The 26700-nt window shown below is 53.2% G+C and overlaps 1 protein-coding gene and 1 long non-coding RNA gene across 8 annotated transcripts in view; one reads left to right on the top strand and one right to left on the bottom strand.

Moving 5' to 3' along the window:
* Window positions 1-282: 282 nt before the first annotated feature.
* Window positions 283-3721, bottom strand: LOC110321145. The gene is made up of 3 exons (XR_002380499.1): window positions 3559-3721; window positions 1952-2064; window positions 283-348 (listed from the first exon to the last, which is right to left on the bottom strand). It is a non-coding gene; the product is annotated as an uncharacterized LOC110321145 (long non-coding RNA).
* Window positions 3722-3961: 240 nt separating this feature from the next.
* Kif21b (kinesin family member 21B) overlaps window positions 3962-26700 on the top strand; it is a 44458-nt gene continuing 21719 nt past the window's right edge. For 4 of the 7 annotated variants that reach the window (XR_003843871.1, XR_003843873.1, XM_021197216.2 and 1 more), the window contains exons 1-14: window positions 3962-4318; window positions 17379-17601; window positions 17911-18093; window positions 19773-19922; window positions 20009-20143; window positions 20483-20653; window positions 20896-21011; window positions 21471-21666; window positions 23062-23251; window positions 23982-24045; window positions 24143-24361; window positions 24699-24780; window positions 25126-25243; window positions 26099-26290. Coding sequence is in view for 3 of the 7 variants with exons in the window: in XM_021197216.2 (XP_021052875.1) it covers window positions 4278-4318; window positions 17379-17601; window positions 17911-18093; window positions 19773-19922; window positions 20009-20143; window positions 20483-20653; window positions 20896-21011; window positions 21471-21666; window positions 23062-23251; window positions 23982-24045; window positions 24143-24361; window positions 24699-24780; window positions 25126-25243; window positions 26099-26290 (2080 nt within the window). In the remaining 4 variants the exon portion in view is untranslated. Of the gene's footprint in view, window positions 4319-17378; window positions 17602-17910; window positions 18094-19772; window positions 19923-20008; window positions 20144-20482; window positions 20654-20895; window positions 21012-21470; window positions 21667-23061; window positions 23252-23981; window positions 24046-24142; window positions 24362-24695; window positions 24781-25125; window positions 25244-26098; window positions 26291-26700 lie in introns of all 7 variants that reach the window. The other 3 variants (XR_003843870.1, XR_003843872.1, XM_029538629.1) reach the window with 1 other exon arrangement.

A 26700-nucleotide genomic window follows, 5' to 3' on the forward strand; every position in this document is an offset into this window, starting at 1 on the left:
GGAGACTGGTAACCATGAGAATTGTCACATCGACACTGTTAGCAGGCACAGCACAGTAGAAGGGTGGGTAAAGTCACCATGTTTAAGAACCATGTATAGTCAGGTGGTGATGATGCATGCTCTTAACCACAGGATTCAGGAGGCAGAGGCAGGTAGATCTTTGAGTTCAACCCCAGCGACTTTCAGGGTAGCCAGGGCGGAACAGAGAGATCCTGTCTCAAAAAACCAAAACAACCAAACAAAAAGAAACATGTACAATGGGGTGTGTCTGTAATCCCAGTGCTCTGGAGGCTGAGGCAGGAGGATCGTGAGTTTTAATGGTAGCCTGTGCTTCACAGAAAGACTCTGCTTTAAGGGGGAAAAAAAGAGCAAAGGAAAGAAAGAAAGAAAGAAAGAAAGAAAGAAAGAAAGAAAGAAAGAAAGAAAGAAAGAAAGAAAGAGAGAGAGAGAGAGAGAGAGAGAGAGAGAAAGAAAGAAAGAGAGAGAGAAAGAAAGAGAGAAAGAGAGAGAGATGTTTGAGGTTACATAGAGTATTAATTAAATCCTAATTATTATTTGAAGCCAAAAATAGAGTTTGTTTTAGGAGTGATGGATGTTTGAAATCCATGGGCAGCTCTCTGCCTTCCTTGCTATTTATAACAGTCTCTGGTTTCCTCTGTGGCCGAGTCTGTCTCCTTCTAAACACAGGAAGTGAGGCTCAGTTCACGTCTGCACTCAGATCTCCTGAGTCTGCAGCTCAGTGGATCTTTTCTGGGGTCCTGAGCTTCTTGAGGGTGGGAAGCGCTGGGCCCTGCTTCTGTCTGGACACTGGAGACCGAAGCTGGACATCTGCTAAAGGACACTGTTAGAGGGTAGACTGAGACCTGTTCCCATGAATCCAAGCGCAGATGCTGGGGTGGGCCTGGGGTTAGAACTCGAGTTCTTGAGCTCTGTATCCACCACCACCATTTTACACTAAGGCTTATTTAGATTTTGCAATGCTGTCCCTGAAGAAGGGGGTAGGAGACACAGAAAGAAGACGCAAGTTCTGACCTCCACTGAGGACATTCCTGGTACCTATAGGGATCCCTTACATGTTTTTATCTGTTCCCATAGCACTGCTGTTAAAAAAGTGGAATGTGTCTAAGAGAGCTCAGGCCAGATGGCTGCCCCAAGTCACTGCTGGAGTATTTTAACTACAGTTGCGTGGGAGCTTCCTGATTTGGAGGGGGCTCCCCACACCTCCCCGAGGTTCCCATCTGCCCAGACGCCCACAGCTCCTGTCAGGAAAAATGATGGAGGACCCAAGATGCCTGGGGGAAGGAGCTCAACTCAGAATAGAAGTCGAGGCTTATAGTCTAGTCCAGTTAGGGGCTCAGCCTTGCCCCCGTGTGTGTGTGTGTGTGTGTGTGTGTGTGTGTGTGTGTGTGTGTGTGTGTGAAGCATTGAGGGCTGCAGGCAGTAGCTGATCCTGAGAAAAATGGGTGTGAGCCTGTGTGTAAAGCATTAAGGGTTGTAGGCAGTAGCTGATCCTGAGAAACATCATGGGTGTGTGTGTGTGTGTGTGTGTGTGCAGCACTGAGGGCTGCAGACAGTAGCTGATCCTGAGAGACGTCAAGGTTCTAGAAGAAGAGCAGCTGGACAGAGGTGGGAACACAGCAAAAAAGCACTGGTTATTGACGCTGGAGAGCTCAGTGAGGGCAGAGATTGTCTTGGGCTTTCCCTGGACTCATCTAAATCTCTCCAAATGGCAGATTAAACCTCCTTCTCAGCTTGGATCCCCACATGACCTTGGCCCCGTTACTCCCTCACTCCTGAACAGAAGAGCCTAGGAGTCAGGGTCTGGACCTCAGCCACCCAGCTCCTGCTTGCTGACCCCAGAGGGAGCTGCTGGGGTGGCTGGGGCAACTGGAACCTTGAAACCCTAATGGCTAGGAGGCCTGAGTCCACAGCCGTGGGCCTCCTTGCTTACCCTAGCTGCACACCCTGGATGGCAGGAGACGCAGAGAGGAAAGCTCTGGTGGCATTTCCCAGCAGCGGAGCTGTGAGTCAGAAGGTCACCTACTGTTGGAAGTCTGAGCAGACCTATGGCAAACAGGAAACCAGAGTTAAGTACCAAAGAAGTCCAGGGATGTGAGGGTGGGGGGAACAATTTTGGTAAAAACACATTATCATCCAGGAGAGCTAAACCTGTTGCTTGTGGCAACCCCAGGGAAAGCTGGGCCAGTCCAGCTCCCTTCCCCACAGGCACACCCTTAGAAGAATCGGGACGCCTAGAACCACGTGCATAAATCCAGATCCTCCATGTGTTGTTTATGAGACTCTTTTCCCACTTGCAAAAATGGGGGGGGGGGACTAGAACCTGGCTCATAAGGTTAGGAGGACAAACAAGAACAAAAGCACCAAGTACCTACCCCTGTAGGTGGTTCATAAGCACCGCTCAGCTCTCCACATCCTCCTTTTCTCAAAAGACAGGGAGAGTCTCAATTTCCCAACACTGTCTCTTGCTCTAAGGAATATGATTCACTGGTTTGGGTTTTCAGATGCTAATATTAATAAAATATGTAGGATCCCACCAGGACCCCTTACACACCACCATCACCACCACTGCTCTGGGGCTCTGGCTCTCCTCCTGTGTGCTACAAGGGTAGGAAGAATGAGCTGACCTAACTTTCAAATTTTCCCTTAAAACTATTCCAAACAGGCACCTGGGTTCCCAAGTGGAGCAGTCACAGATGGGTGGGGGTGGGGGGAGTGGGGGTGGGGGTGGGGAATGATGGCACCAAGAAGTGGATGTGGATCCTCAAGACCCTAACGTACATCCCAGCCAAGATGTCTCACAGGGTTTCATCATCTGAGGCTGATGCAAGAAACTTGGAGTCAGACTCCCCTGCCTCCCCTCCCCCAGAGGTCTCCATCCACATCTTGAACTGCAGCTGGGTCCTCCTCTTGGGCCTTTTCCAGAGGAAGGAGCTGGGTGAAGCTCGGGAAGGGAGGGCAGCTGTCAATGGTCCTAATGTTGAGAGTTGGGGGGCAGGGAGAAGAGTGGGGCTCAGGGGGCGGGGTGAACTGGAAAGGGACTTGGCTTCACATCACTGGTATCCTTTCTTATGTTCCTGTGTTGAAGTCTCCTGGGCTAATCCTTTCTATACATTTATGATGGCGGCGCTGGCCCTCCTTTGCCTTCTAGCTTCTCCCAGGTATCTGGAGTCAAGTGCTCCTTTGTCCCTACTACTTCCCAGGCAGATCTGGACTCCCACATTGACTCCCCCCTCACACACACACAAAGAGTGTGAACCAGGCCCTGTGGGTCATAAAGGTTAGTGGGACCCTGGTCTAGTGAGGAAAGCCTGAGCCCACCAGCCATCAAAGCAAACTATGAGCTTAACGGTGTTGCAGGGTGGAGGTGGGGAAATTTACTTGGACATTAGCAAGAATCCCCTTCAATAAAGGTTGGGGGATTTACCGAAATAAAGGCAGAAGGGACACTTTGCTGACTCTTTCAAATTGCAGATTGCTAATCTCTGTGGGAAGCTTTGAGGTGTAGCACACCGCCCAGCCCAGAGACCAGGTTCTTACCAATGCCTAGCCACAGACTCGCTGTATGACCTTGGGGTGTTCCTCTTTGAGTCCCGTTCCTCATTTAGGAAAGGAAGATCCCACTGAGACTGAGGTACCATGACTTCGAGGGCCCTGGTTCCCGAATGGTCAACTTCCCAGGGATGAGTCCATCATGCCACTCCCGCTTTCACACACAACCGCCCCCCCACCTCCAAGCCCTTCAATCCTACCTCGCCCCTCCCAGCAACCCAATGGACGAGAGCCAAGAGGTCTCTTTAAAGGCTCAAGTCCCGCCTCTGCTGCTCGTTGGGGCCTTTTATTGGCGGCTCCAGGGAGGGGCGGGGCCCTGCGCGGCTCTGAGGGGCTGGGGGTGGGTCCTGAGGCGGCTCGGCCCCCGCCCCCTTTGTTCGCGCTGCGGCGGGAGGTGGCGGTCCGGGTGGGAGGTGTGTGCGCGCGCGTGTGCCGCGCTGTAGGGAGCTGCGGGTCTCACTGCCCGCTGTCAACGAGCTCAGCACCTCCGCGCGATGGCTGGAGGAGACGTATGGGACCAGCCCCGTGGGGCCGGCCGCGGCTGAGCCCCTCTGCCGCCTCCTGCGAGCATGTCACCTCCAGCCTGCGAGGTCGCTTTCGCTAGCAGAGTCCCTGCCTCCGCCTTCTACAGCCGCAGCCGCTGCCTGGAGCAGTGGCCCCCGGACCCCCGCCCCTGATCCGCGCCCAGACCCTGGTGCCAGAGGACCATGGCTGGCCAGGGCGACTGCTGCGTCAAAGTGGCCGTCAGGTAAGGGTCGATGGCGGGGAAGGGGCGTGCGGGGAGGGGTTCGAGCTTTGTCTCGCGTGTTCTCGGGGCGGGGGGCGCGGGCACCGCTCGAGCTGGAGTCTGCAGTCCAGGAGGAGGGGCCGACGCGCGCTGGCCCGGCTGCCGCAGGGGAGCGGCGGCCCGGCGGACTGATGGAAGGTGGCTTTGTTTGGGTGGTAATTTCTGGCCCCTCTTGGGAGCCCTTAATGATCAGAAAATCGAATAAACAAGGAAATCCGGTATTTCACACCCAGCTTTGGCCCAGGCCGGAGCGTCTGTGTGTTTCCTCTTGTCCTCCCCATGAGGCTGCTGTCTCATTCTGGGGTATAGGAGGGAATCCCCCCTCCCCCCATCTACCCCAGTTAGCCAGTTCTACGCTCTTGATCCAGCTCACCATCCTGGGAGCGGATACAACAGACAAAGATCGGTTGTGGGACCCATGAAAGGGTTGGAATGGTGCCTTGGCTTTCCACGGGGTGCCAATGGCTTTTGGAGAGAGCCCTGCTGGTCCTGCCCCAAGAGGAGATGGCGCTAGGGAGGAAGAAAAAGGTGTATCTGAGGGACTAATCCAGAAGGGATGAAAGGAGGTGACAAGACCCTAATGCTACATTCACAGGCACATAGGTGAAACTGAGCAAGGGGGAAGGGCCCCTAGATTTATCTGGAGTCCCATTCCCAATATCTGTAGGTTCTAGAAGTAATCTGGCAGACATTAAGAGGAAAGAGGACGTGACTTAGTGGATTCTTTTCCTAGGGGCACACAGGTGCAGGGACAGGAAATGCTACAAAGTTGAACTCTCTGTTCTTTGCGTGTGAGTGAAGATGCCTTCCATCACCTCTCCGGACTGTGTTTTGTGGTCTTCTCTTTAAGAACATATTGGGAGAGTACCAATGTAGGAGCTGGTCACCAGCTCACAGATGTTCTGGTCTTATAGAGTGGGGGAAGGGAGCAGCAAATTCTAGGGTGGGTCCCTGAGACAAGTGTTCAAATCCCCTGGGTCAGAGATGACCCAGATTCAAGGGATCCTGGGAAGTACCTTCTAGACAAGATGAGAGAAATCGATGGGATAGGTTCTTTCTTCCTGCCCAGAGCAGACGCACACACACCCACCTGACCAACTCTGTACAACCCAGAGAGAAGGCACGGAGGCTTAGTATATGGCTCAGGTGCTGAGGGAGGGAGATTGAGGGCTGCTGGTCCAGCAGCTCCTACAGCCGTCAGAACATCACCCTGTGCACACTCTGCCTGGCACTGAACAGCCTGAGACAAAGAGGAGCCCCGCAGGTGCCTGGTGGGCTGGTGGGGCGGAGCCAGGCTGCTACTGGAGCTGACATTGCAGCAGGAGCCCTTGGAGGTCGAGGGAAGGGGAGCGCGCATGGGCCGGGTGGGAGCGAGACATGTCAATTGTGGCATCTACAGCAGATGGGGAGAAGGGAGCTACCTACTGTAAAAAGAAAATGGAAGCCCAATCTCCAACCAGTGTGAACTAGGACTGACAAGACAGGAGATGGGGTGCTCTATCCACGGGGTCTTTCTTTTAGACTCCATTTTACCCGGAGAGAGCCAAACAAAGGCCTTCCCCCTTGGTTCATACTCCTCAGTCTAGGCTTGGCATGATAAAATATTGGGGTTCCCACTTCAAGAGCCTAGGGGCATGGGCACCTGTATAGAATAAGGGGAAAGCTAGTGTTTCTTCCCACAACGACCATCAGGATGGTTCTGGGACCCAGGGCTTTGGGATGCTCTTCCCAACTGGAGTCAGCTGTGTGTATGAAGTTGTGTGGAAATTGAACATCTGAGGCACTAGCCTCTCCAAGGGCTCCAAGAAGGTGAGAGCCCCGCCCACTCATTCCGTCCGGCTCTCGATCAGCCAGCCCGGCACACGCCAGACCTCAATGGGCAACCGGCCGTGCAGGCAGACAATGCCTGGACCGAGCCCAGGTTCTAATCAGAGAGCTGAGGGTGGGACTGGACTGGAAGAAGGAGCAGATGGTGCCAGCGACGTGCTTTAGGGGGAATTCTCCTCGGTTTAGCATCTCTTTCCATGTCCCACCTCCAGCGTCACCACCTGTGTCACCGAAGAAGGGACTGGGTGTGAGGCTGCAGTCTGTGGCACATTTATGAGCCAGCAGCAAGGATTTGAGAACCACCCGCTGCTGTAAGTTTCCTAGCTGCTGACAAAGAGAGTTGTCTTCCTGACTTCCTGGAAGTCCTCTTCGAATTCCCATGAGAGTCACTTATGGTGAAGTCCTGGGATCTGGCCCGTGAACAGAGTGAGACGGGGCTGATCAGGGGTGTGTATGGGAAGATGGCCTGGGATGTTAGAAAGGGAACCCTGGGGCTCCTGATTTACAGCCAGGACTGAAGGTAAAGCCAGCCGTGTTCAAAGTGCTGCTTGGCGGGCTAGACTCCTAGAGTCAGAAAGAGAGAACCTTCAGGGTGTGGGGGAGAGGGCCAGGTGTGACCCGGCCCCCAAATCCTCACGTGTGCTTCACCCCTGCTAGGTACAGTCAGACCCATCTGCCCCTGAACCCAGGCTAGCCCACCTCATACTAGAGATTCCCAACCCGTCCTACCTCTGCCTCCACCTGCCTGGGATCTTTTTATCCACTAATCCCTGTACTCTAAAGGCAGGAGCGGCCTTTACCTGAGGTAGGGGAGAAGGATGTGCAGCCAAGCCAGAGAAGAAGGCTGAGCAGGATCCACCATGCTGCAGAGACAGAGCCCTGGCAAATGGGGGCTCTGAGGGTGGGGGTTGGGGGAGAGTAGCCAAGAAACCTAAGTAGGCAAAGCTGAAATTGGGGAAGGAAGCCAGGCTACGAGATGGGTTTACTTAAGACCCTTTCAGGCCCCTGGCTCTGAGCCTCACCATACAGAGAGTCCTTGGCGTGGCCTAGCCCCCTCCCCTTATCTCTGCCTGACTCTGCTCAGCTTCCTTCCTTTAGTGTGCTGGGGAGGGGGAGGTGCCTTGGCCAGCCCCACGACCAGCCAGGGACCCAGGGGACAGTGGTGGACTCCATCCCTGCCCTCTCCTAGCTGGGATACCTCACTTCAGTTACCTCCCAAGCATTAGGTTTCCCTGGAGTCTTGCTCAGGGACTGCCTACATTTTTAATCAAGACTTTGCCAGGATGGGAAGGAGAGTAAAGACAGAAGAAACTGTGGGGTGGGGTATGTGTGTTGGGGTGTGTGTGTGTGTGCCTTCAGGGTCCCAAGGCTAAGCAGTGCTATCCACTGCCAGCTATGTCCTGTGCTGTCTAATTTCTAGATCTGGGAAACTGAGCCCTCTATGGGCTGTGTAGAGACTTGAGATCTTGCAAGTGGCCTTCTGTTTGAGAAACAGGGCCTTATATCATAAGGAAGTGGAGTGTTGTAACCACAGGCCCCGGAAATTGGCCCCTCCACTACCCAGCCAGCCTGTTTGATTGGATCTTGGCTTTTGAAAACAACCGAGCAGAGGTAGGGTGGGGCTGGGGCCGGGGAACCAGCTGAGGTGACACAAGGTTGACACCCTTATTATAGCTCTGGGGACAAAGGGCAGGGCAGAGCCCATGCAATTGTCTGACCCTTCCCTCTCTTGTCTTTCTGGACCTCATTTTGCCTAGCGGAGAATGGGAACACTTGGCTGGTTCAGTGCAAAGAGGATTGAGCATAGTGCCTTGAGAAGACTCCTGGGGCATTGAGGATGAGTAAAATGTTTAAACAAATATCCCTAAGTTAAGGAGGTGTCTCTCTAGTTTAAATGATAATCTCTATTTAGTAAAAATGAATTCATTTGCAGCCAATCTATTCATTTTTTGACTGTGACCGAACACCATAATTGCTTAGATTTTTGCTCAGTGCTGGGCACTGTGCCTGTACTATGCTCAGCTGACCAAATAATTGATGCTACTCTCATGAGCAAACACAGGGGAGCAGGAATGGGGCGGGGGGGGGTGGCAGAGGAGGCTGGATCTGAACCTTGGGCACTCTCCTTTGCAAGCACACGCTTACCAGACATCCCTAGCCTGCCCAAACTGGATTCTCAGTCCAGCCTCTAATTGGCTGAGTGCCGTGGTCCGTGGTCGCTGCTTCAGTTCCTTCACTTGCTTTAATTGCCCTGCCCTGTTGTGGTGAAAGGAGATGAAGGAAAAACACACAGCACCGTGCAGATGCGTGGCAGAGGGGGACGTGCTTCATGTGTGCCTTAGCGGTTGCTGGGCATAGCTGCCTGTCACCACCGAGGCCTGAGCTCCCAGATCCTTGCTGTTTCCTTTGGGGTTTAAGAAGCTGCCCTTCTGTTCTGAGGTCCTGGTGACTGTCTCCTGCCTGAGCTCCATCTTGCCACTCTCCAGGCAAGGATGGCTCTTGCAGAAGTTTCTCAGCCTTCCTTCCTCATGCTGCAGCCCGTTAGTTAATGCAGTTCCTCATGTGGTAACTCCCACCTGTGAAATTATTTTTTGTTGCTACTCCACACAACTGTAATTTTGCTACTGTTATGAAGCCTAATGCAGATATCTGTGTTTTCCGGTAGTCTTTTTAGGGTCACAACTCCTGTAGGGTAGCCGCCCCAGTCAAAGGCAGAGCCCCAGGTGTCCTGGGTCCCCAGGCCTCGTGTCCTCTGGACATCAGTGCCTTGAGGACATTGAGGAAAGCAGTGTCCCTTGCCCCTCCACCTTGGAACAGCTGGAACTAACTCTGTGGCGAATCATCTGCCTTAGCTGGAAAGATTGGGGGTTGGGGCTCTGAGGGCTCTGAAGCCCTGAGGCAGGCTGTGACCTATTGGGTGCACTGTCCCCATCTCTGGTGGGCTCCTTCATTTACCTCCAGCTTTTCTAGGATATGGGAAGGAGAGTGTGCTATGGACCCTGTCCCCAAACGCAAGCCGCCTGTCCTTTCTCTATGCCGAGCTGCCCTATTTCGGTGAGGTGCGCTTCATCAGAGAGCTAGCTGCCTGACAACTTGCAATAGGGAATGACAACAGGACCAGTGTGGTGGAGGGAGGCTGGCCGCCCTCCATCCCAGCCAGCCAGCCAGCTGCCTGTTGCTTGACATTCCTCAGCTGGGGAGTGTCCCCTGGGCCCAGCCCCTACTGAGCTGCCCCCTACCAGATGCAGATGCCGGCACAACTCTGGGATCTGGGTTACCCCTGATGCTTCAGTGTCTCCCGTCTCCTGGGAGGTCATGGAAAACCCCTACCAGATGCCCTGGTATGGGGCGGGGGGTGGGGGTGGACAGAGAAAGCATGGCTGAGTGGCAGCTCCCTGGGATGGACTTGTTCTTTTTCACAGGCTCCAAAGACAGAGGGGTAGACCCAACCCCGTCTCAGGAAGCGCCTGGTGCTGCTCACAGCCTGGCCACTGGGCTGGCCAATCACAGGCTGGGGTACCTCCCTCAGACAGGGGCTAGCCTTCTTCCAGCTTCCTGCTCTCTGGCTTCTGACATCTCATTCATCTGCTTGCTGCTTCCACCGCAGTCTTCTGTCGGTTCCGTTCTGGATTGTGGCCTTGATACCGAGGCCACAGACAACGTGGTTCGAGGCTCGCCCCAGGTGCCTCAGGAAAGATGTTCTCTGTTTCTGCCTCTGGGCGGGACTCAGAACTCAGTGACCAGGACTCTAGGATGAACTGAAAGTAAAGTTGAGGACATCCCCTTTGGAGAGGGTGGAGTTAGAACCAGAGACACCCCAGTGTCTCTTGAGGTTGTTGTGGAGTGTCACATCCCTCCCCATGATCTCAGAGGCAGAAGTCAGGCAGAGTGTTGACCGGCCCTTTTCACCAGGTCTGCCAGAGCCTCGTAAATTCATGCCCTTTGACTCCACAATACAAAGGCTTCTTGTTTGGGGGGGTGCAGCCCCATCTTTTCCCTGAGGGCAACCACAGGAGGGCTGGGCTCCAGATGCCTATGGAAAGCCAGAGGAGGTTCCAATAGGCAAATGGTGATAGGGTCCTGGCAGCTCTGCTCCTAGTACACCTGGGTTTTCCCTCACTCTACTGAAGAGTTAGCACCCTGAATTAGATCTTGCCACCCTGATGGAGAGAAGGCCAGCCCCTGTGGGAAGATGCCTTGTCTCGGCAAAGTCAGTTAAAAGCCCCTGGGCGTCTGAAAGTCAGACTCCCCTGAGAGAGGGCAAAGATTTTGCTTCTAGCAGCCTTCCCCAGAGTTGGCAGGTTGCCAGGCTGCCTAGGAGAAGTGTGTGTGTGTGTGTGTGTGTGTGTGTGTGTGTGTGTGTGTGTGTTTGCGAGCGCACATGAGCACGTGTGTTTGGGGGGTGGTGCTACAGAGGGCAAAGGAAGCCTACTTTCTACAAATGGCCCAGCTCAGCCTCCTTAGCTACAAAGCTTGGAAAATGCTTTCCCTCCAGGCAAGCAGCAGGCAGCTGCTGGTGGGATCAGCAGGGATTCTAAAGGGATCAGTTTCCTCCAACCTGACCCCCCTGGCCCTGTTTAGGGGTGGCCTCCGTGACTGCAGCAGGACTGGGCACTTTAAATTTAAATTTAAAGCAGGAGGCTGCTTTAAATTTCATCTGCATCATTATAAATTGTGGGGACTCTGGGCTTGTGCAATGTCACCTTTGGGATTTCAGTAAAATGGGGCATGTGTCCCTCGCCCCATAGTGTCGTGATAACACAAGAGTGCACGTGGCACTGAGGTTCTCAGGTGCTCAGTAATGTCCTCAGATGAGGCTAGGGAGTGGGAGAAGGCAGGAAGGAGGGCAGGCCTGCTACCCCCAAGGAATGATTTCCTAGCTCTCAGGCTTGCCCTTCCAGGATCCAACAATCTTTACAGGCAGGAAGTTCTTTTTGCTAGCTTATCTAAATCCCTCTGGCTGTGGCTAAGTTCCCCTTTGATCTTGCCCAGTCTCTGATGAGGAAGAGTGTGTCCTTGGCAGGTCACATAGCATTGCAAAGTGACTGTATGAAAGGCAGTCTGGAGACCACGAGGCTCCTCTGGGTCCCTTCTGTGTCTCTTGCCTCCATGAGCCAAACACGTACCACGAAGAAGACAGCAGCTGGCCTTTCCCTCTGCCCCACCACCTGTGGTTGGAGCTAGGCATGGGGATTCAGACTGGACACGAGGAGGAGCCAGTACAGCCAGATGCTGGGTGATAAGAGTCCTTTATGGTCCCTCTGAAGCTCTCCCACCAGCCCCCAAGGGCCCCTTCTCAAGATCCCAGAAAGGACTCCTTACAACAAAACAGACATGCTTTTAGCCCCCATGAATTTCCTTCTGAAGGCTCTATGTTGATTATTGTGGCCATCTGAGGGGTAACTCTAGACCAGGTCTCTGGTAGATCTGGGGAGAGTGTCTCTCGGTGCAAATCTTACACCAGCGAGTGATTGTGTGCATGCTAATTTTGCACAAATCTTGGGTAAAGACAGCCTTGTTCCTTATCAGTTAAATGACCTTGAGCTCAGAACAGGAGAGAGACAAATTGCTCTTCATAGACTATGTGATATACTATACTGTGGTGACCTACAATGGGCAAAGTGATGGATGGTATCTATCAGGAAGTTGTCTCACCCCTAAGTACTGATGTCTGTTGTACTGGGTGAAATGAGTTCCAGGTAAGGCCTCAGCAAAGAAAGGACATTAGGTGTCAGTCTCAGTGTCATCCTTATGTAGCTTCTAAGTGTTTGGTTTGGACCCTGCCTGGGACGAGGGACCCAGGTGCATATTTTACATAACAAAGCAGACCTGGCCTTCAAGTTCTCCCAGCACCCCTCAGTTCCTAACTGGCACACCCTGCCCCCCACCCTGAACTTTCCAGACCCTTCCTTCAGGAGGCTCTTCCTTATATAATCCAGACATTTTGCACACATGTTCTCTCCCTCTCCCTCCTTCCCCTCCCTGTCCCCTTCCTTTGGTCTCCCTCTTCCCTCTCTCCTTCCCTTCTCTTGCCCTTTCTCTTTCCCCCTCCTCCACTCCCCATGGTGACTTCCCTCCCTGGCCTTGGTTGGGGCCAGTGAACTCACCCTAGAGCAGCTTCCCAATAAACCTGCCTTTAATATATTCTAATCCGGCTTGAACTGTCTCATTTCTCTGGCAGAGAAATAACCTATCGCTAAGGAACAGAGAGATAGCTCAGACTGTAAAAGTACTTGATGCTAAATCTGATAACATAAATTCCCAGGACCCAAATAGTGGAAGAAATAGATTCCAGTGGTTGTCCTCTGGCATCCACATGTGCATCCTGCCATACACACACCTTCACAGGTTTATCACATGCATGCATACATCCATACACACATACATACAAACATAAATNCTTTTAAAAAAAAAAAGCTTCTGGCTTTGGAACCGCTCTTGGTTATTTTAATGTCACCGCCTGTTACTTTTCATCAGCAGAAAGTCTTTAAGTGTAAAACGCTGCACCCTTGGAGATCTTGTGTAAAGAGTAGGGGAAAGACGGTTAGGAACCCTGGGAGATACCTAGCCGCTAGCTGAGTAGGTGGGACTAGTTTTACCAAAAAAAAAAAAAAAAAAAAAACACAGCCAACCCCCTAGGAGCCCAAAATCACTGGGCGGAGCTTCTGGGAGGGGTGATTGGCTGCCTTTGTGTGACGTCACTAGAGGCCCTAAGGTGAGGCTCCTCCTAAACTTTGGTGGCGACTGTTGGGTCTCTGGCACGAACCAAGGTTCACCTAGCTATTACGCTCTACAGAAAGCGAGTTTTGCCCTTGGCAGTCTCTCAGCAGCCCCTGGCCTGCCTCCTCGCTGTGTCCTCTGCCCTTCACTTGCTACGGCTCAGTCCTGCTCCTGATGAGCCAAAGAACCGCTGAGCTCAGCTCTTCCCGCGGCCCTAGGCTCCGGCTGGCTGCCTTTGTCCCCGCCTCGCCCGCCTTTAAGTCTCTCGGCTGTGGCTCAGCGCTGCGGGGGTGGAGGCAGCCGCCCACATCACGCCAGCCACTGTTCGCTTGTGAGCGGAGGAAGCGTGGTGACCTCAGCCACGGTGCCAGATCCTGCCTCTGAAAAGCCTTGGCTGCGCCACCCTGCCTGCCGTTTGCCAAATGGCGAATAGTCCGGCTCTGTTCAGCAAGATTCCGGGGGAGGAGGGCTTTCGGAGAGGAGCCCTTGGTCATCCCTCCCAACAGGGTGGAAAGAAAGGATAGAGGATCTGCTGTGAGATTCACAGTTAGGCTACCAGCCTTCATTGATAATAGGCAACTGGCTTGCGGGTCATAGTGTGCCAATTTAAATGTTGCATCTTTCCGCTTCCAGATTTTCTATTTTAGGGTATATTCTGATCATTCAGTGATGGGTTTCAATATGCCTGTCTCATGTACTTGATCTTACACCCACCACCCTTTTATGTTCCTGTTTCCTCCTGGCCTCTGGTCTCCCTTTCCCCTTCGAGTCTTATTTTTAAGTTTAAATACTACATATGAAAGAAAACGTGACTGGATTTCCTGGGTCCAACTTGGCAACCTTTTGGATCATTAATCCATTTCCTGCAAATAACACAATTCACTCTTGGCAATGGCAGAATAGTATTCTATTGCATTATACATTTTTTTTAAAGCTATTGATCGACTGATGATCAGATGGGTTAATATCCATAACCTTGCTGTTTTGGAAAAAAAAAAAAAACTGTAGTGAACATGGGTGTGCAGGCGTCTCCGTGGTGACATTTGATTCCCTCTGGGATGTACCTAGGAGTGGCATATCCAGTTCCTAAGATAGTCTTTCTTGCCTTCTCAGGTTCTGTGCTTAAGGTGCCGTCCCCCACTTGCCTCTTCCCAGTCCTGGTATAGTTGGTAGTTCTCAGGGGCCCATGGTACAGATGGAAGAACCTGGCAACTGACCCCTGACCCCTTCTTCCGTGCCATTGGGAAGGACACCGCTTGAGTGGCTGCCATCTGTGCCCGTCCCGCTATAAAGAGAAACTTCTCCCGTCTGTAGGTCACTGCCATTTTGAGGACAACCCACAGAAGTGACCTCATCCAAAGTGGGACCAACGGAAGAGGCTGTGGAGGGGGGTGTGTGTGCAGTCCTTAAAAAGCTAAGACCACCTGGATCTATATAACCCAAGTGCAGGCTGAGGCTTGGGCTGTGAGACACAGGACAGAATCTCCAAATCTCCACCAGGCACCAGAGATGAGCTCAGTTGTCACATGACACTGTGTCCTCCAGGGCAGGGCAGCCCGGTTCCCTGCTTGGTGCTGCCTGAATGGACATGGGGCGTGCAAGCCAGCTCTGATGGTGGCACAGGGGAGGAAGTCAGTAGCACTGTGGGGGTGGGGTCTTTAGAGGAAGCATCGAGGGATATAGGAGAGAGGCTCTAGTCTCAGTCTGAGGAGAGATTGAATGCCAGCCTTGTTCCTCACTACCTGAGTGATGTAGGCTTGGTTCCTGCTGGGAAGTGGGGATTAATACCCTAGCCCATACACTACAAAGGCAAAGCGATGGTGGACACTGGCTGGCCTACTACACCCCCCCCCCCACGGGAATGTCTGTGAGATCTTCCTCCTTTGCTTGCTCCCACAGCCCCTCATCCACAAGACTGACACACACTGTACCTTGTTCAGATCAGTTGTTCTGAGAATTAGTGACGTACCCACTTCTCCTGCATCCTGGTGTTTTGAATAGGCTAGCAAGAAGCTAGATGGCTCTCTGATGCGTGGAACTGAAAAAATAATCCCAGGGAGACCCCACAACCCTTGGTCCCTAAAGGCCTGGCTGACCCTATGTATACCCTCCCAGACTGCTCTCCCCGACACTCTTCTTTGCTGCCCCCTTGGAAGCTCTGGCGAGTGGCTACTGAAGACCTTGGGAGGGCTCTGATAACAGGGCCTGCTCTCTCGGCCTCTGGGGACATTGATTCAATCTTCTCCAATCGCCGGCATTGCCATCTGCCTGCAGTAATTAAATGGTATTTGAACTGGATCCAGAAATCCCATCACAGGCTGCCACGTGGTGGGGAGGGTGTCTTCAGAAGCTCATGCTGCCTACGTAGTTAGAGAGGCCTCCCAGGCTGCCGCCATGTCCCCTCAATTCACCAGAAAGCACCCACGTGCTCTGGGAGGAAGTATCCGGCTTTAGGTCCCTGCAGCCCCAGGGCAGAGCCAAAGCTATCCTTTCCATGCTATGCCATGCCTCGCTCTCGGCAGCTGCCCATGCTCTCCTGGTGTCTGAGGCTCCCCTTCACTCTCTAGTCCCTGGTCCTCAGTAGCAATGTGTGTACTGCAGGGTTAAGGAAGGGCTAGCACATTCAGCCTGCCTGGGCTTGAAATGGCTCCTCACTGTCTGTGACTCTGAATGACACCATCCCAACTTCCTTATCTGTCTACTGGACACTAGTAAAGGCCTCCCGGGGGGGGGTGTTGTGAGGTCAAGAGTTAAGAAGCCTCAGTTCATAGGCCTGGCCTGGCATGAGGTGGTGAGCCCTGTGTGGGTCAGCAGCAGTGGTCAGGGCGGAAGTGGAAGTCGGCATAGCAGCCTGGGATGGGGGTTGGGAGAGGGGGAGAGAAAAGCTTCTGGTCTGAAGGTCCAGAGAGAATGACCAAGAATCAGTTTTGCTCTTTCTGTCAGAAACCAGTTCAGGTGAACAGGTGAAAGGCTAGGACGCTGGGCTCCTGTCCCGGTACAGCTCTTAACAGTTAGGTAAGAGTGGGGACTTCTTCGGGCTTCCATTCCTTTCTGGAGAGAGTCACTCACTAAAGTGACTGTTTACACCTCAATGGAAACACTCCTGAAAAAATGCCAGACTCCCACAGATGGATAGAGTTTTGCCCGAGTCCCCACCCCTCCCCCAGACACCTGCCCCTCCCCAGTCCTTATCCACAGCAGAGAGGGGTGGCTTGGGTGCTTCTCACCCAGCTGACGGCTCTGAGTGGGTCTTTGGGGGAAGAAGCAACTGGGACAAGGACATGATGGTGATTTAAAGGTGCTAGGGTCTGCAGTGAGGCATCTCTGGGCCATCAGTGGGCACCTCTGGGCCATCACTGGGCACTTGCCCCGGACCCTGGTGGTCATTTCTTCTCATGGTAAATGTTGGCTTAGAGAGGGGCCTGACGAGCAGTTCATTGTAAGTGCACAGCCGACGGGGCCACTAGTGTGAGTCCACGGCCATAGAGCCTACCCCCACTCTTGCTTTGGGATGTCTGAAGCATACTTTCTGCCAGTCCTTGCACACGCATGCTTACTGACTCATGCTTGGTTGCCATGGGGACTTCATCCCGGTGACGCAGCTTAGAAAAGGGAATGGGGGGTGGATGGATGGAGACAATTTTCGCCCATGGCTGGCTCCCCACTCGGGACTGATGCCACTTGTCCTCCACATAGGGACTCCCCCTCTGAACCAGTATCTGGGATGTAGAGCAACCCCGTGGCCCCACTCGCTGCCTCGGCGGGGTACTTTCCACTTGACCCAGGCTGCTTTAGTTGTGTTTGGGTTGGTCCTTCAGTTCCTGGAAAGAACCAACACTTGTGTCTGAGAGCGCCACAGAGCCCTGGCACCTGGGAAGGTGGTTGCCGCATCAAAGACCCTTGTAGCCTCCACAGACCTCTGCCTCTGTTCTAGCCTTCTCCCAGACTGGCTCAGAAGAATGTGGTCCGGAGTCGTGGGGTGCTGCCTGTCCTGTCCTTCTCTCTCCAGCCTTGGCCCTAAGCTGTATCTCTCCAGAATGGGCTAGCCATCACCTCCTTGCAAGAGGGGTACTGACTTCCAGGCCTCTGGGGGTCAGGGGTTGTGGCGGTTGGTGGTGGTATGCCTTTGCCCAGGTTTGGCCCCTTCACTCTCTGGTGTGCAACCTTGGGGTACTCACCGGGACATTCTCAGCCTCAGCTGGACAATCAGGCAGATAGATACCTCATATCGAAGAGCACATGAATTAGTTTATAGAGAACATCCTTACCGTACATTCAGGGTATCAAGTGTTCAATCAGTGTTAGCTACTACTGGCTTGGGCGCTATGCATATGTGTTACTGAAGCCATTCCCTGGGGCTTCCTATCCTCCTTCCTTTCCTGGCTTGTGGGGTAAACAAACAGAATTATACAGAGCATGATCTGTCACTTCTACCCAGTTGGTCCTGAGCCAGGGCTCTTTCCACCCCGAGCAGGATCCGGCCCCAGCTATCAAAGGAGAAGATTGAAGGCTGTCACATCTGTACCTCCGTTACCCCTGGAGAGCCCCAGGTCCTGCTGGGGAAGGACAAGGCCTTCACCTATGACTTTGTCTTTGACCTGGACACCTGGCAGGAGCAAATCTATTCGACCTGTGTGAGCAAACTCATCGAAGGCTGCTTTGAGGGCTATAATGCCACAGTACTAGCCTATGGACAGGTAAGCCATGCCTACCCAAACCAGTGAGCATGTCGACCTCAGTCTCCCTCCACCCAGTGTGAGAGATAGGCCCACAAGAGAGCAGTCACTCAAGGCCCAGTTATGTGCTTTTGTCTGGCTTCTGAGTCATGGCTGCATGGCTGGTTAGCAGAAGCAGACTTTCATCAGGGAATTCTACAGGGTTTGTCTCTGGAATAGAATAGGTTCACTGGTCTAGAGGTAATGGGTAAGAGGATTTGGTCCAAACCGAGGCTTCTGGTGCCCCAGAGGGGACCAGTTACCACCTGTACTCTGTCTTTGCCCGTGCAGACAGGGGCTGGGAAGACATATACTATGGGCACCGGCTTTGACACAGTGACGTCAGAAGAAGAGCAGGGCATCATCCCAAGGGCCATTGCACATCTCTTCAGGGGCATCGACGAACGCAAGCGGCGGGCACAGGAGCAGGGTGTGACCGGGCCTGAGTTCAAAGTCAGTGCCCAATTCCTGGAGGTACTGTGGCCCTGGAGGGTGGTCGGGAGGGAGATGTGTCGGAACCTAAGACCATGGAAGCTGGAGCCCCCACCAGTATAGAGAAACAAGCTTAGGGAACCGTGGAGTTATCTACAGGAGATGAGTGTCCTGCTTCTGAGAGTGTCTAAGCTAGGGCTACAGAAACACGTGGTAGCTGAAATGTTTCCTGCTTCTGATGGGGCCTAGGATCTCAGATGTTGGCTGATTCTGGCCCTGGTCTGGTCACGTTGAAGTCTGAACTTCATTGGCAAAGTGGGCTTGACATCTCTCTCTCCTTAGGGGCTAGTAAGTCTGGCATGGAAGCCTGACCCTTGCACATGACTAGAACCCTGCTTCTGTCTCTGGCCCTCATGTGGCCCTTCCTCTGCCCCCTAAGTACCTATCTGTACTTTTGAGCTGAGATGCGTCCTGGCCTCTCAGTACAGCAGGGGCTCTCCTGCATCTCGTCTGCCAGCTTTAGGAGGTATCAGCCTGAACTGCGCAGCCATGAGCTTTGGGAAGTGCACGAGGGGATCTCTGGGCTCTTTAACATTTGGGCTGTGCTGGAAAGTCAGCAGTTCTGTAAATATAGGCTCTGTCCTGGAGATGGTCTTCTTGGGAGAAGTCACAGGAACCTGGCCAGGCAGATGAAACATGTGGTCATGTAGTTCTGATTCTCAGCATCTAGTTTCCTCTACCAAGGAGCCCGGCACTGGTGTGTTTAATGGGTTTGGAGCCACCCTACTCTCTTACCTCCCAAACCTGATGCTTTTCCTGAATCTTGTTGACCCTCAGAGGGATGAACAGGGCTGAGGCTTTTGCACCACAAGGGGTTAACTGATGCAGTGTGTCTATACCAATACAAGACACACAGACTCCATGAAACTCTGTCTCCTCCATCTCTTCCTTCTGTTTCCTCTTCCCCTTCCTGTGGGGTATTTTTGTCCCCTTAAGGTCATCAAAAAGCCTCGGATGTCTGAGGGCTGCAGTGCCCCCTCTCTGTCTCCATAGATCTTGGCTGCTGCCCTTCTCCCACCCCACCCCATCCCATCTCTTCCACTGGCTTATGACATCATAGCCTTTCTGCAGTTGAATTCCCACAGTTCCAATATTCTGACCCCAGGAATCACCTCGGCAGACACCATCAGAAATGGACTGGCACAATGGTCTTCCAGAAGGCTGGGCCACAATGTCCGTTCTTGCACTCTGCTCCTGGGCATCGGGCAAGGCACCCAGCCATTCGTCCCTCGTCTGAAGTTGCCATCACTTTTATGCCAGGCACCACGGCGATCAGAGCTTCAGTGCTCAGGGCACTGTCTCCTTGGTCTCTTCAAGCTTTGTCTTCCTTCATCTGGAATCACAGCCTCGTGCCATCTCTGCCAGCCTGGCAATAATGATGAGATCCTTTCAATTCAGACTGTGGCTTCCCCATCCTTTAACACCTAGGACCTGCATCCTTCATCCTTGTCCTCAGCCTCCCCTTGGAGCTGAGAGCCGCTGGATGCTGTTCCTTGGGGGAGTAGAGCAGCATGTGCAGCCACCGAATAGCACTGCTTGGAGGACCAGGGTTCAGCAAGTTAAATTGCACTTTAAATTGTTTCCACTTCAGCAAATTGAGATGTTCTCAGGGCTCGGGCGTGTACCACATGACCCCAGCCATGCTTTCCTCTCCATCACAGCTCTACAACGAAGAGATCCTTGACCTGTTTGACAGCACCCGTGACCCCGATGCCCGCCACCGCAGGTCCAACATCAAGATCCACGAGGATGCCAGCGGTGGCATCTATACCACAGGTGTCACTTCTCGCCTGATCAACTCCCAGGAGGAGGTGAGCATCTCATATGTGGGCGTCTTTAAAGGCCAGAGCCCTACAGCACGTGGGGCCTGAGTCCTTTCCTCTGTGTCTGTCCCCAGCTGATCCAGTGCCTGAAGCAGGGCGCCCTGTCACGCACCACAGCCAGCACCCAGATGAATGTACAGAGCTCCCGATCCCATGCCATCTTCACCATCCACCTGTGCCAGATGCGCGTGTGTGCCCAGCCTGACCTGGTGAGGTGCTCTTGAGGGCCCAGGAGCTACGTGCTCTAGGGACGTCTCAGGGACAGGAAGAACAAACATGGGGGTAGGCTAGAACTCCAGAGGTGGGGCCTGCCTCTATCTCTCAGTTTTTATTTCTCTCTAGCCTCTCGTCTCATCTATGCAGTGGAGAGAGACAAGAGTAATGTTAGTGTGTCCGAGTAGTGTCTGTTCTCAGGCGCTGAGCACCCATGAGGGTTGCTGCTGTGCAAGCTATCCTCACTCTCCTGGATGGTGGTACTGTGGGGCGGAAGGCTAGCAGAGGAACAGGAGGTAGGGTTTGAGTGAGCCGGATGTCACCTTCTGCTGCAGGTGAATGAGACGGTGACTGGGCTTCCGGATGGAGCCGCCCCTACAGGCACTGAGTATGAGACACTCACCGCTAAGTTTCACTTCGTGGACTTGGCTGGCTCAGAGCGGCTGAAGCGGACAGGGGCCACCGGTGAACGGGCCAAAGAGGGCATCTCCATCAACTGTGGTCTGGTAGGTACACTGAGAGTTACCAGCCCCAGGAGTCAGATGGCACAGACTAAGACAGGCCATATGCTTCAAAGGCTGCCCAGTCATTCTCTTTGGGCTTCTAGCTACTGACTGGAGCACCCAAAGGACCCTGTTGGCTCAGGCCTCAGTTTATCAGATCAGTCTATGAACCAACCAAGGAGCCTGAGTGTTGCGCTTGCTGCCTTCCTTGTGTGACTCTTGAGCTCAGGCTCTTTCTCCCACAGCTGGCCTTGGGCAATGTGATCAGCGCCTTGGGGGACCAGAGCAAGAAGGTCGTGCACGTGCCTTACAGGGACTCCAAGCTCACTCGGCTGCTCCAGGACTCTCTTGGAGGCAACAGGTATTTGATAACAGAAGGTGGGGAAGTTCCTGGATGCAGAGCATGGACATAGGCTGAGGTCCTGACTCCCAGGAAAAGGTGACCTTCTCAGCCTAGGCTGCAGACTCAGAGGCAGAAACTAGGAGGGGTTGGTTCAGTGACTTGTGACTAGGTAAAGTAGCCATATAGTCCAATGAGTCAAGAAACGGTAGTACCAGGTCAACAGAGAGGCCATAACACACCTTTGTCTCCAAGCAGAGGATTCTGTCATTGGGCGTCACCCTGGTTAACTGTTTTCAAGAGTTTTCTTCTCTTGCTATGGAAGATCTTAGCGAGGTGGCCCAGGGTCCCACATCCCAGGTCCTTTAAGTGTTAAATTGCAGGGAGGAGGGTCCTGGTGAAGCAGAACCTCAGCTGTGGAATAGTGCTTCTGGGTCTGGCTTTGTCCTTTGTCCTCACCCAACCTGGTTCCACTCTTAGCCAGACCATCATGATCGCCTGTGTGAGCCCCTCGGATCGGGACTTCATGGAGACACTTAACACTCTCAAATATGCCAATCGGGCTCGCAACATCAAAAACAAAGTGGTGGTGAACCAGGATAAGACCAGCCAGCAGATCAGCGCCCTGCGAGCTGAGATCGCACGCCTGCAGATGGAGCTGATGGAATACAAAGCTGTAAGCACTCCCTCACCTCGGGCCCCCGCTGCCCGAGAGGAGCCGCCCACGAGGAGCCGATGCCCTGCTCCACACCCTGCCCTGTAGCATCCCACAACCAGATTCTGAGGAGGCCTCCCAACTTTGCAGCACCCATCCATCCTCATGTCTGTTAGGCATCGCTGTGCATCCGATGTGGGTCCCAGGAATGGGTTTTATGGCAAAACCAGTTCAGGCTGAGCTATCTAGGCTTAGAATACACGGTGTAAGACCCTGAACACCCTGGCTGGGTAGCATGGGTGTTTGGTCGAGGGACAGTGCTTCCCGGGGGCTTTTTGTTGTCCACAGTGTGTATTGCGCTGGAATAGATGAGACTGCCCCACTGTGGAGGAGTCATTGACACTGGGGACATAGGTGTTGCCCAGTGTGTTGCAGCAGCAGAGGAGTTGGCCTACTTGCGGTGGCGGTGTTGGGGGGGCGGGGCTTTATGGAAGGGGCGTGCGTGCAGATTTTGAAAGACAAATGAGATAGCAGCAGAAGGAGGCCAGCAGGCATTCTGGGTAGAGAGCAAACAATTAAAAAAAAAAAAATACCGTAGAAAGGAGGAAAATGGGCGCTTTGAGGGGCATATCTAATTCTAATATCCGAGGCTGACGTCACCCACTGGTAGCACCTGGTCTGAATCCGGCACACAGATGGGTGGGTTTGTACTTGACAACTCATCGGAAAGTCAGGAAGTCTCAACATCTGTGGAAAATTTGTCTCTGCTGGCAACTGGCACTAAGTTGGCTGGAGTGAGTAGCAGTGTCATGATTTATTATATGAAGAAATCTCACAATTCACACACAAACAAGCTGTACGTTTACAGTCATAGCCTGTTGGCAAGCAAACGAGGGCCGCAGACCTCCTTCTGGTAACTCAGAACACGGATAGTTAGGATCAAGGCAAACTTCAGGCACTGAGATTATAAGGCATGAGCTCCCAGTGAGCCCTCAGTGAAATAGGTGGTGGCAAATTCTGCACCGAATTTTACCCTTATAATAGGTCTCTCTTCTTTGCCTAAGCAGGGAGTATAGTAACATCTGTGGGGGGGAAAAAAATAGAGGGAGGATTTTAAAAGGTGATATTCATCAATTTATAACATTTAACTTTGTACTTATACAATGGACAACTCTGTAAGTCCAATGTCTTGGTGACGTGATACACGGTCACTGCTTCAGCTGTAAGGCAGATGGTAAAACATGAGAGAGCAGAGATATCAAAAGAGTGGCTGCGTCTTTTACACTGTGACTTTTCTCCACTGCAGGGCCCACCACTCCTTGTTGTCTTACACCCAGGCTGACTCACCCATGGATGCCAATTGACTGGCCCCGTAGGGTTTTGTCACTTGGACTAGCGTTCCTGTCTCCATCCCAGGGCAAGCGAGTGATTGGGGAGGATGGCACGGAGGGCTACAGCGACCTGTTCCGGGAGAACGCCATGCTACAGAAGGAGAATGGGGCGCTGCGGCTCCGAGTGAAGGCCATGCAGGAAGCCATTGATGCCATCAACAACCGGGTCACACAACTCATGAGCCAGGAGGCCAACCTGCTTCTGGCCAAGGCCGGTGAGTTGGGGTACGGCAGACTAGCTCAGAGCAACCATGTGTCCCCCACCCACCCACCCTTGGTATCCAGCAGGCTATGGCAATAAGCCAATGCACAGATCATTTCATTTACTTACGCATTTCTCCAGCAATTTAGCATGACACACGCACCGCCTTCCTCTTAAACATGTAAGAGGTACACAGTACATTAAGAAAAGGATGAAAAGCCCCTCAGCAGATCCTCCACCCACATCCTCTCTGCTTCCAGAAGAATCCTTCCTGAGCCACTGAGTGTGTTTTCCCACGCGTTCTCAGCACATTTGTTTTGAGTATAAATGCATTTAGATATATCATGTGTACGTGTGTGAATATGCATTGCATTTTCTCTATATGAGATCATACTTTCTATTTTATGACTTCCTTTTTTCATTTAGCAGCATGTCTTATAAATCTTCATATCCAAAGCCACTTAATTTTTAAACGAAGGCATGACGGTCCATCTGTGATGGTGAATAATTTATTGAACAGCCTCTACTGATGGGTGTTTAGATTGTTTCCAGTGTCATGCCATTATCCAACAGTGCTTGCATACAACTCTGGTCATGTTCAAGTATTCACTTCATGTAGATTCCCTTATGGAGATGCCTGGGTAAGCTTGCACTGGAGGCTCGTGCAAGTCTTAGAGTGACAGCCCCAGTCCTTTCTGTTATCACCCGCTTTCTTCATTGTACCTGTCGTCTTCTCCGTCTAGGTGATGGCAATGAGGCCATTGGTGCTCTGATCCAGAACTACATCCGGGAGATTGAGGAGCTACGGTGAGTAAGCCTGTCCAGTAGGAGCAGGCTGGCTGGACTTGACCAGGCCAATTTTATATGACTCACCTGGCCCCACCCACCCACTCTGTCCACACAGAACAAAGCTCCTGGAGAGTGAGGCTATGAATGAGTCCCTCCGCAGAAGCCTCTCCCGGGCTTCCGCTCGGAATCCCTACTCCCTGGGAGCATCTCCAGCAGGTCCAGCCTTTGGCGGCAGCCCCGCCACCTCCATAGAAGATGCTTCTGAAGTGATCCGCAGGGCTAAGCAAGACCTGGAGCGGCTGAAAAAGAAGGAGGTCAGGCAGCGGAGGAAGAGGTGAGTGGGACGTTACCTCCTCCCCTGACAGTCAGAACATTTGAAGGTGACCCCCGCAACACCATCTGGGAAGACTGCTCCCTACCCCATGTGTGAGAGGGCCACTCCTACTCCACTCCCAGGGCATCACCAGTAACGCTTGGGAATTTCTCAAGCTTGTACTCAATTTGGAGGAAAGATACCTCTCTAGCCTTTTTCGAGTCTATCTCCACCAAGGTCAATTTCAGGGGATAGAGCAGGGGAGGGGGTGGATGCCGGAAAAGGGCCATTCTCTACAGCGCTCCTGCTAGAGAATGGTATTGGTCCCTAATCTGGCTTCACTTTCCTTCCAAAGCAGCCCAGAGAAAGAAGCCTTCAAAAAGAGGGCAAAACTCCAGGCGGAAAACAGTGAGGAGACGGATGAGAACGAGGCTGAGGAGGTGAGGACCACCCTGGTCTTCCACGGGCTCACCGGCAAGTCCATGATGGGGTAGAGACTCTGCCGGTGTTATTGGGGGTGGGGCAGGGAGTTGCCTTTAGTTGATCCTTGAATTTCTTGGTAATGCTGACTTGTTGCCATGGTGAACTCCATCCCTTGGGCCTTTGCCTCATCCCAAATGGATGACGCTAGCCTGAGCATCCTCCACAAGGGCTGTGCCCAGCCTGCCAGGAGCGGATGGTCTCCCAGAGGAGGGTACGGCTAGCTCCCACCCCTGAGGTCTTGTGCCTGTCCCAGCCTCTGCCTCGGGGCTCCCGTCTCACCAGGCCGGGTGCTTTGTGCCTAGGAGGAAGAAGAGCGAGATGAAAGTGGCTGTGAGGAGGAGGAAGGGCGTGAGGATGAGGATGAAGACTCGGGCAGTGAAGAGAGCCTGGTAGACTCAGACTCCGACCCGGAAGAAAAGGGTGCGTGGGCTGGGGCTGGGGCTGGGGCTGGGGCTGGGGCTGGGGCTGGGGCTGGGGCTGGGGCTGGGGAGATGAGATGTTTGCGGCCAGTCCCCATGGTGGGACTCCTGATCAGACCTGGGCTTCCCAAGGAGAAATCCAGATGGACCTGGGGTGGGGTCAGGCCTGCCAGAGTGCTTAGAAACCGCTTGTCTAGACAGGCCTCAGAATCCTAAATGAGAAGCCAAGAAAAGCAATAGTAATGACAAATAATGGGGGTCGGGGGAGTATTAGCTCTCCTTTCGTGCCCACCACTGTGCTTAGGCCGAGCCTTCAGAAGGCTTGAGGAATCCAGTGCTCACTACTACCTTGGGCAAAGGTATTAGGCTCCCCTGAATCACCACTGAGCATGCTCAGAGAGATCCCTGACCCACTTTGGTGGATTCAGAGACAGGGCATTTGAATGGCTTTGGCTGATGTCAAGACCCCCTCCTTCAATGTGGAGATATCTGTCCTTCAGCTCTGTCCTGTTGTCTGTCCTCTCTCACCCTCACCCCTCCCGGGGTGCTCTGTTGCCACTTTACCCTCCCCCACCCAAGCGGTCCCATGTCATCAGTCATGGTGGCATAGGCCTATGAGCTCATCACAGTAGGAAGGGTGTTAGGACTCCCTCCAAACTCCCGAGCCCGTCTGTGTATTTCCGAGGCTGCTCATCAAATGTATTGCCTCACCCGGCAGTATTCTGCCTCCCTTCCTGGTCACTGATTAGTCACTGCTGACCAAAGGATGCCCACCCACCACACTCAAACTGTCTCGTCTGCTCCCTTGCCCCTGCCCCTGGCCTGGGGCTGAGTCTGGCTCTGTCTGATTCGGCAGAAGTAAACTTCCAGGCCGACCTGGCGGACCTGACATGTGAGATCGAGATCAAGCAGAAGCTCATCGATGAGCTGGAGAACAGCCAGCGGCGGCTGCAGACGCTCAAGCACCAGTACGAGGAGAAGCTCATTCTGCTGCAGAACAAGATCCGGGATACGCAGCTGGAGCGTGACCGCGTGCTCCAGAACCTCAGTGAGGCCAGAGCCACGCCCCTCCTCCCTGACCCCCTGTCTTGTCCAAAGACACCCCCCATGGTCCCAGTAATGCCTGGCCTCGTGCACTGGGACCTCTGAGCGAAGCACCATGACCTTTGGCCCGTAGTTAAAAAGTTCTTGTGTCTCACCCAGCTTCTCTGCTACTTTTGTTTTAAAATTACATTTGGGGCGTGTGCATGTATGTGTATGTGTGCATGTGTGTGCGCAAATGCTAATGTGACGTAGCAGACACGTAAAGGCCAGAGGACAACTTGCATACAAGAAGAATTCTTGTCACCTCCTCATTCTCTCCTTCCACCGTCCAGGTCCCGGGGATTGAACGTTGGTCATCAGGCTTGGCAGCGAGTGCCTTTCTATGCCGAGCCACCTTGACAGCTCGACCACCCC

This window comes from Mus pahari, chromosome 5 (assembly GCF_900095145.1).
Source record: "Mus pahari chromosome 5, PAHARI_EIJ_v1.1, whole genome shotgun sequence".
In the NCBI taxonomy this organism is placed as follows: Eukaryota; Metazoa; Chordata; class Mammalia; order Rodentia; family Muridae; genus Mus; species Mus pahari.